General features: G+C 40.5%; 1 protein-coding gene across 6 annotated transcripts in view; it reads right to left on the bottom strand.

Moving 5' to 3' along the window:
• Window positions 1-1,171: 1,171 nt before the first annotated feature.
• The window catches only part of LOC100754481 (zinc finger protein 608), a 108,395-nt gene continuing 99,386 nt past the window's right edge, over window positions 1,172-10,180 (bottom strand). For 5 of the 6 annotated variants that reach the window (XM_027400919.2, XM_027400916.2, XM_027400917.2 and 2 more), the window contains 5 exons: window positions 8,590-9,007; window positions 7,847-8,019; window positions 5,075-5,228; window positions 2,894-2,975; window positions 1,172-2,210 (listed from right to left, as the gene is read on the bottom strand). In XM_027400919.2, coding sequence (XP_027256720.1) covers window positions 2,204-2,210; window positions 2,894-2,975; window positions 5,075-5,228; window positions 7,847-8,019; window positions 8,590-9,007 — 834 coding nt within the window. In that variant the 3' untranslated portion in view covers window positions 1,172-2,203. Of the gene's footprint in view, window positions 2,211-2,889; window positions 2,976-5,074; window positions 5,229-7,846; window positions 8,020-8,589; window positions 9,008-10,180 lie in introns of those variants that run through there. The other variant, XM_027400920.2, reaches the window with a different exon arrangement.

Genomic DNA, 10,180 nt, shown 5'->3' with positions numbered 1-10,180 from the left:
AGAGGAAAGTCAAACACTAATGACTGCAATGAGCCAAGCCAAGTTCAAGGGCTGGGGTATGTACCTGAGTGATAGAGGGCTTGCCTAGTATGCATAGTGTCCTGGGTTTGAGTGCCAGCACCAGAAAAAAAAAAAAATTCAACCAGTCCAAAGACAAAGTAAATTTGCAATGGCAGACTTCTGCACTGGCTTTTTCATCTCCCTGAAGTGCTTCTCCCCAGCAAGTTTCTATGAACCTCCCCATCATCAATTTAGTGACATCTTCCCAGATCAGCTACTCTAATCAGGTGTACAAACTCTCACACATACTCAGCATCCTTCACTTTTTTCCATAGCATTTATCAGACAATCTACTGTTGTATGTTTGATGTATGTCCGCACTGTCTACTAAAAAATGCAAACTCTATGAGTATGGGAATTTCTGTCTGGTTTGTTCATTGTAATCAACTCCAGCTTAGGATGGTGTAGGTGGCTCAATGGATGGAAAGAAGAGGTAAGGAGGAGAGGTAAAAAATACCCTTGTATGTCACTCTAGTGACAACTAGTTGACCTTTTATATGTTCTATCTACTGTTCACAAGTCACAAGACTTACATGTTTAGGCTGACCATGGTGTGGTACATGCCTTTAATATGAGCATTTGGGAGGAGTCAGAGACAGGACATGCTTTTAATCCCAGTACTGGGGAGGCAGAGGCAGATCAGCTGGATCTCTGTGACATAGAGGTCAGCTTGGTCTACAGAGTGAGTTCCAGGACAGCCAGGCAGCCAGGGCTACACAGAGAAACCCTGTCACACACACACACACACACACACAGAGAGAGAGAGAGAGAGAGAGAGAGAAAGAGAGAGAGAGAGAGAGAGAGAGAGAGAGAGAGAGAGAGAGAGAACACAAAAGCAAAAAAACAAAGAAAGATTTATATGCTTAGCACACTATTCCACCACTGTCTACCAATTTGGGGTGCTTTGTGTCCATGTCTAGACTACATGCCCTGTAATTATGCACATATTCACAGAACCGAACACAGTGTTTGGTTGTTATACCTGTGTATCATGTATGAAGAGTTGGTGTCTGTGTGTTGTTGCCTTATGCCTTCATAGTATGAAGGGCTTCTCTAAAAGTTAGACTCACTCCCAGCCAAGGAGAAGTAACATCAGACACACAGGAAACCATTATTTTAAAAAAAAACAAACAAACAAAACCTTTTTAATTCTGATTGCCAAATTATTTAAGGCAGGTATAAAAAAGGAAAGCATTCAATATACATTTTACATAAAATAAACTAGATTACAGCATAAAACAAGTAACCAGGCAATGGCGTTAAAGTCCTTCTCCTCTAAAACTGGATATTGTAAACATTAAAGAAAAGTAAAGAAAAAAAAAAAAGACTGTAGGGCTATTCAAGTAATAGAGCAGTCACAGATGTCTCTGGTATGCAGGCTATTGGGTTATCTGCCATTCAAGATTATCAAAAAACGACTCCTCATTATTCACAGATGCTCATTATTTCCCCATCTTAATTTTTACATTATATATACAACACAGCTTTTGTGGTTCTGGCAACCCCATGCCTTCCAAAAGTATTTATTTCCACAATAAACAAGTACAAACAGTGACTACGGGAACATTTTACACTGATGAGTCTTTAACAGGAGCCACCAATTCGACATCTAAATTGTACCAAGTGTCATCATCACAGTTCGCCTTTCTGAGGGGCTTCATGGGAGAGAGATGAAGGATATGCAAGGTTCAGGCACACTGATACAGAACATTATTTATTTACAATTTAAAAGGAAAAGAAAGTAAGCAGCCTGTTGTGGCTAACACTTTCAACATGACAAATACATTTTTTTTTTTTTTTTTTAAATTTCCTTTACTGAGTGGTTTGCAACTTGGCAGCAGACCCTGTGTGTGCGAGCCTGGTTACTGTTACAAAAAAGTAAAGAATATATATATATATATATATATGTATATATATATATATGTATATATACAGATATGTATACGTATATATATATATATAAAACAGAAGTTTAATTACAGCAACATTTGTTACTCTGTGATAAAATCTGTAATTTACAAAATGAAATGACTGGTTTTTGCCTGCCATTAAGGCATTTCAAATTAACACCATGGAACTGATGTCTATATAAAGCGCTTCCCCATGTGATCCAGTCACATGACACCGGACACTTCCGATCCTGTTATTCTCTGCAAAAGAAGAGCACACCATAGCATTGAGTTCTCTCAACATTTGACAGGAAAACCTAAAGACAGTGAGACGGAAAGACTTCTTTGTATAATTAGCTCTATTTCATTTGTGGACTTCCCAGGGAAATGAAGAAACACAAATGGACTACATTTTGAGAGAGTGTTAATCTTACGCAGGTAATCTTCTTTTAAATTTATTTTTTCCTTCTTATGACAGCTTGTAGGGTCACTTAAAACACCAGGGCACAAATGTCAGCATTATAATAACTCATCTCTCCACTTGCAACCCTATTTTTAAATATACTAAAATGAAGGGATTTGTGTCCTGGTATTTTATTGTATAATGCTGAGGCTCGAAGCTAGGACCTTGGGCATGCTAGTCAACTACTAAGCCACTGAGCTACACTAGCTTTGCGGACAAGGTTGTAGAGTTAACATTACCTTAACCTAAGATTAAAAAAAAAATCAATCATTTCCTTACTGATGTACATCATCACATTTGTAGAGTGAGGCTCATAGAATGCAAGTCCCATGTGAAGCATACTGCTATAATATGTTCATTCATTACAATAAAATCAAATACAAGGCATCAAGTTTTTCATTTTCCAAGCCTATCTTCTCTTCCTTGCAACCATCAGCACATCTCCGCGGGAAGGCTAATTTCAGGTGTTGAGAATATTTACCTTCTCTGTGCAGGAAACATTCCTGATGCAGATGCCTGGGCAGCCACCTGCTGAGAGGCAACGAGGGCAGCAGAGGTCAAGCCTGATGGGAAGAAAACACAGGGTTACCATGACCTGGGAAAAGGCAGGTGTAGACACAGGCCCAGTGAGTGGTAAAGGGCACAGAACGGGTAGCAGTGATTTGTCCTTTCCTAAATGTTCACGTGAAATGTTTCACATGGCTAGGGCAGACTACAAACTGCTCAGTGTAGCCAACATCTATTGCTTTACTGAATACTTGGTGGTTTTCTTAATAGGTATTCAGAGGATATAGCCTTCCATCTCACTGGCTCTGCATGGCGCTAAGTGGTTTGCATGTATTCCGGTATAGGAAGCTCAGGACAAATAATAGGTACCAAATAACAACAGGAAGCAAAGCCAGAGAATTATAGAAACATGCTATTTTGTTCAGAAAACTTATATAATGACTTCTTTTGCTGTAGCATTCTCCCCAGTGACTTAAACATGATGCAACCCATAAAGTATATGGAATAAATTCCGATAACAAAATCAGAAAAACCACACTTTCTGAGTCTATATCAACTTAAGAAAAATAGTCCTAATCTATACAAAGAAAAGGGGGCATGGGGAAGGCATGGAAAGTTGGCTCAGCTGTTAAGAGGACTGGTTTTTCTGCCGGAGGACCCAGGGTTCAATTCCCAGCACCCACATGGCAGCTCACTACAGACACTCCAAGATCTGAAACCCTCACACAGACACACATGCAGGCAAAACACCAGTAAACATAAAATAAAATTATTAAAAAAAGAAAAAAAGAAAAAGGGAAATGCTATACAAGAAACAAACACAAAAAATTCCGAGGAAACACAGTAAACAAAGCAAACAGGAAGATTTTTCTCTCCTTCCATTTTTATTTGGATATGTTTTATTTGGATAATTTGAGACATTACAGATACATACAAAAATGATGAGATACTTATTCTGTTCACATATACCCCTTTACATCTGTGATGTGTTAGAGATAGAATTAATTTCCCTCTCACACTTGGTGATTTGGGAGATTGCTTTATCTATCAGTCTGTCTGTCTGTCTGTCCATCATATCCTCTATCTATGATTTTTTTTATAAGTGGGAAGTTTTATTGGGGAAGGGGGAAAGGGAAGGAAGTGGAGAGAGAAGAGGGAGAGAGACAAGAGTGAGCTTTATTTTTAACACCAAATAACAAATGAACAAAGAAGCCCAATTCCTTTACACTCTCTGCATTTCCAACATCATCTTGCTAAGCACCTTAGCCTTTGCCATTGCTAAAATGCCCTCTACCCAGCAAAGATCCCATGTTGAGGCCCAGATTCCCAATTTGATTGCATTTGGACTCAAGAGCTTAGACAGAAGTAATTAAAATGAAGTCCTAGGGACGGCATACTGATTTGATAGGCTTAAATGTTCTTATAGAAGCAGATTCCAGAAGCCTTGCTTCCCTGCCTTGCTCTATGGTGAAAAAGTAGGAAATCCCTCCCCAACTCTACTAAGAAAGGCTTCACCAGAAATGGCACCAGGCACAACTGGCACCAGGCTCTCCAGCTACAACTTCCAGAACTGTGAAAAAATAGAGACAGCCAATGCCTTATGAGGTGACACAGATGGAACGGGTAAGGCATGGTCACCTCTTGTGTCCTGAATGTGCTAACTCTCACTCATGTTTAGCAAAACATGTCCCATCAGTGAAGGATGCAAAGTGCCCTTCGGTTGGGTTATGAAATGTTAGTTCTGGCCATGCTGGTTACTAGTGTGGGAAAATGGCAATTTAAAAGAACTGGAGATAATCAGAATAAATGATTTCACCAAAGCCACTTACCATGGCTCTGTTTTCTCTACAATTTCCCCGAAATAGCTATCTGATTTTCTGATTGTTTTATTTGGTGCACCAGACACTGGCTGCCACCCTCAGTTGGTGAGATAACATCTCCCAGTGACAATTATTAAGTGGTAGCCACTTCAAGTCTCAATAGAATACAAACAGCCTTAGGTGTGTCTCTCAGGAATACTGAGAAATAAGTGTTAGGAATAGTCCCCACAGCTAGTGTTAGTCAAAATTCAGTATTTTTCATTTTAAATTAGTGACAGGAAGACATAGCAACTGTCAGCCAAACCAGAATGGCACCGATGAAATGAGCTACTGACCTTGAAAAGGGTCGTATTGACCAGGGATGAGAGGGTAGCCCATGCCAACATGGGTGTGGTGATGAGTGTGCAGGTGCCGCTGGCCGAAGGGGGAATGGCGATCCCGGTCCCGCTCCGTCTCCCGTTCCCGCTCTGTGGAAGCTTTCTCCACAGGCTGAAAAGAGAAATGCCTTCCTTTAATTCGCCAACACACAAACATCAGAAGTACCAAAGCCCTCTCCTCCTACAGCCACTAGTACTTCATTCAGGTCACTGAGTGGATACAGCTACTGGAAACTCTACACCAGTGGAAGATAGAGTTAAAGGGCATGTGTTTGTCTAACAGAACTAGAGAACCTACCAGAGTAAGGTAAATGGCACCAAGGTTTTCTGCGAATATTTCCTAAAAATGATCTCAAGATTCACTATTGAAAATTGCACTTTAGAATCCACTTGGTCTCTTTCAGAAACAGTTTTTATGTATGAATTCTTTAAAAGGGGTTTTTGAGACTATTCTTAAAAGTTACGTTTTCTAATTTTACTTTATTTATACTTTGTGGAAGGAATTTATCTGATAATTTTGAAAAGGTAATTTTTTTAAAAAGCTATAGTGGCATACGCATTTAGTCCCACAACTTGAGAGGCAGAGGCAGGTGGATATCTGTGAGTTTGAGGCCAGTCCAGTCTACAAAAAGGGTTCAAGAACAGCCAGGGCTACACAAAGTAAACTTGTCTGGAGAGGGGAAAAAAAAGTAACCATTGTGTTCCCACAAAAATGCACATCCAATCTCAAATTCCTACAGTGATATACAGTACTTGTTCACACGGCACACATATTTTAATCACTACATCCTTCTCCTTTCTGACTGTATTCATGAGCTTCACTTCCATGATTTAGCTAGCCTGGATCAAAAACATTATGAAGGAAACTGGCATACTAAAAATATTAAGACTTGTTTAGTAACCATGATTCCCTAAACAGTACAGTATAAGAAGCGTTATATAGCGCTTTTCTTGTATTAGACACTTGGAGGTGATTGGTGAATAACTGAAATACAAGGATGAATGTAGGTTTATGTCAAATATTGTGTCATTGTTTTACAAAGGGGAATGGGATATCTTCAGACTTGGTACTTCCCAAGAGTTCAAGAACCAATCTCCTGAACATTTGGGGGTGGGCAGACTCGACAGGAAACCACTGTCCTGCCCACATTCCAGATTCTTCATTTCTGAGATGTCATCAAAAATTTCAGTTCTTCCACATCAGAGAAGGTTAAGGACTGTGTCTCAAATACATTTCTCCTTTTAGACCCTAGCAAGCCTGCTCTGGGCTCTCTCATGGGAACAAAGTCTGTGTATATACTGAATGGAGGAATTACAAAAAAGGGATCAAGCACGGATCATCTTTTTTAGTTTCTCTGTAATGGTTGTTTTCGACGTGTAAACACTCTATTTCAATCATTTCATCTCTTTTCTTTCCTAACTTGGAACCATCACTTTCCTTTGGTGTCTTTAAAGGACCAGCAGTTGGTATTTTGTTGGGAGAGCCTCTTTTCACAAAGACATTTTTGTGTATTACTTCTATGGAATGACAGGGACAGGATAATTCCATCAAGACCAGCAGGCAGCAGTTGCAGTCTTATTCCCCAGCCAAGTGACTCAGGCTTGCATATACGAGCCCCACATTGCACAAGACTCAAATGAATGTCTGAATATAATTAATTGTCATTGTGTGTCACGGACCCTCAGTATTGTTCTACAGGAACAGAATTCTGACTGTGAATATGGACCATGGGAATACCCAGGTCAACAAAGGGATCTGAAACTTCGGGTCTACTGAGGTTAGGCTAGCACAGAGGACAGGGGTGACGTCTGTCTGGTCACCTTTATTTATGTACATACTTACACACACGAGGAACTAGACTGTCTAGAACGGGTTTCTTTTCCCCTCAACCACTGTCACATAATTGTGGACTGCATTTGCTACTGTCTGAACAGGAAGCAAGACTTTCAATTTGTACAAGAAAACTTGATTTTTGAAAGTTGTTTCTGAGGAAAACATTTGTTTGTTTGCTTTTAATTTTTATCTTTATCGTTGTTTGTTTTTCAGGTTAGGGATATCAACTGGGCACATGATAGGTAAGTGCTCTACCATTGAGCTACACCCCCTACCTTTTTTGTGGAGGGAGGGGGGTTCAAGACAGGGTCTCTCTGTGTAACAACCCTAGCTGTGCTGGAACTAGCTCTGTAGATCAGGCTGGCCCTGAACTCCACAGAGATCCACCTGCTTCTGCTTCCTCAGTGCTGGGATTAAAGGAGTGTGCCAGCAACGCCCAGCTACAATCCCCATCCTTAAGAAAACATTTTGCAAAACTCAATTTGTCTAGTAGGTCAATCAACAGTTAGTGGCCTCTGAACCCACTTTGTAACAAGGACAGTATAAAATAGTCCTCTGGCACTTCCTTTGCTAATGTTTTAACAAGAAACATTTTATACAAGAGGTCACTATAAATTTAAATTCCCCCCTTCCATACCTCCTCCAGGGTAAGCAAGGAACACCATACTTTTGCAACAGAGAAGCTCCCCACTCCCACAAAGGCTTCAATGACATTTTCCCCTCCGGTGTGACCACATCTTATATTTCAACATTCCATTCTTTATGTATCAGGATAGAAAAGCATCCTGAAATCCCAGCTGGGTTCCTAAACCATTTCTCTTTCAAGACTCTTCTGTTGCTCGTCCTCCTTTCCCCCCCAAACATGGCCTTTTAACTACCAACAAAAGGAGGCTTACAGCAGGGGACTTGCTTCGGTATTGGTTGGCGTGATGTTGGAGCAGGTCCAGGGCTTTGGCTTCACTGGCTGTTTTTGTGTTGATGCTGGGGCTGGTATTGACTTTTTCTGCCTCCTCTCTCCCAGACATCTTCCCATAAACAGGATAATGAAATCCTGGAGAGAGATAGGCCCCTGCAGATAAACAACAAATGTCACATCATGTTACAGGCTACATCTTAAAAACAAAAATCAGCTGGATTTCATGAATTTTGGGTACGAGTCAGACATCTTAAAATAAGGGGTTACATTAAGAACGGGCTACATCATTGTTTATCTGTGTCTAGGTTCCCCGATTTTGTTCTCTGGTTAATTCATCCTGATGAACGGAGGATATAAACAGAATTGAGCTTACAGCTACTTCATCCATTTATGTGTCCGCTTAAGTGAAAGAAACAGTAACTATAATGATTATGACAGTAAGTGCTTAGAATATTTCCACAGGCAATAAAGTATCTGTCAGTCTAAACATCTACAGTAAGCCATCAGGAACTATGGAAGCTAGAGCCTGAGGACTCTTGACATTTCATTACAAAATATAAAAATCTCACATTAAATCAGTTTCATCTTTGGGACTTTAAGTAGCATTAAAAACAAGCAAAACAAATGTCATTCCCAAAGCTTCTAATTTATCGTCAGTTGTTAATAGCTATCATTTGAACACAGCCTCTTCCCTCCAGTGTATTTTGAACCCACAACACGTACCAGGGTAACTGTGCATTAAGACAGGAGAAACAGCCCGGTATGCAGGGTGGCTGGGGTCATACATCTGTGGGTAAGGATAAGCATGCAAGTACTGTATGTACGACTGATGCTGACTCATAGGTGAGGACACAGCCACTCTTGTCCCCCGAGAGTCCTTCCAGTTCACGGGAGTCTTTCCATCATCATTCTTCAGCTTGCTTTCCTCCACTGACTGAGAATCTGGGCGCTTGGCCTCTTTGGGCTCCTCTTTAATGTTTGTTAATGACACGGGAAGGCTAGGCACACCACTCTCTTTGTTAGGCGTCTTCCTCGGACTGTCCTCTTTTAATTTCTTTTCTCTGTCAAGTTCTTCTGGCTTTTGCTGATCTAGATACTTGGGCTGGTATACGTAATGATGCCATGTCCTTGACTCTGGATCCTGGTTTTAAAATAAAGATCTAGCTTAAAATTTCATTGTTTACAAAGCAAACCCATTCATTTACACGACAGCACTGTTTCCTATTATTTTATACTGGGTTAACATGTGCTTTTCCTCCTCCTACTGTGATAAAGTAATAATGCCTGAGGTGGGCTTCATCATCAATCCTTACACCACAGGCTAAACCAAATGCTTTTAAAGTTCAGCCAACATCAAGGTTACATGGCAGCTGGGCCAAGAGCTGGAACTTTATATAATATCCTCAGACATATTTAATTCAGTCTTCATTTTCCTACTCATACAGGTAAAGGGGATTTCAAAAACTCTACCTCAAGCCAATAGTAGAAAATTTAAATAATTATTACAGTTATGAACATCAATTAGAAGGAAAAATCTCTTGGCATCTTAACACATTTTCTTCAAGCAAGCTTAGGCTTGCTATGCTGGCTCGATTCTCATTAATGGGCTAACATTTTAAAACCAAAAATATCAAATCAACGGCACATATTGTGATTTATTTATTAGAAGACAAACCCAATGATAAGCCCTCCCAAATTGTCTTATTCTACTGCAACCCTGGAAATAAGAGCCTGATTTAGAGCTATGGGGGACATGGAACTAAAGATCTAAACCGCCTTGATGACTCTGCACATTCATGGCGTAAACCCCCTGGGGGCTCAAGTATTGAATGAGAATTTGATGTTGGTCCTGGGTCCCAACTTTGGCCGGAAATGTATACAGCAGTAAGAACTCTTGCTCTGACTCACTAGGGGGCAAGCACAGGGAGTGAAGCTGGGGCATCGGTGCTGGGGAATACCAGAATTAGTGCTCAAAGGGCAACAGTTTGTCAGGGAGACAGAACTGCATGTCTATGGTTTCACGGGGACTGCACTTCACATAGTCTCAGGCTGGCTGAAGGAACTGCTGAGACTCATCACCTGCAGTTCCTGACGCCTTGAGAACCCACAGCACCAGAGTTCTACTTTGGGTTCTAAACAGAACATAAAATAGAAATCTCTGTGGGAAACATCTGGTGCACAAACTTCATTAAACAGTGAATGGGATGTGGGAACTCAAGTGAACTGGGTTTAAAAATCTTAGAAGACACTGACAGGTATTTGGTGAATAAAAAGAATGAGTGTTTTAGAGAAGGGTAGGAAATCTCAGGGTTCG

Source organism: Cricetulus griseus, chromosome 2 (genome assembly GCF_003668045.3).
Source record: "Cricetulus griseus strain 17A/GY chromosome 2, alternate assembly CriGri-PICRH-1.0, whole genome shotgun sequence".
In the NCBI taxonomy this organism is placed as follows: domain Eukaryota; kingdom Metazoa; phylum Chordata; class Mammalia; order Rodentia; family Cricetidae; genus Cricetulus; species Cricetulus griseus.
The sequence above is the reverse complement of the archived record's forward strand: the minus strand, read 5'-3'. Positions and strand labels throughout refer to the sequence as shown.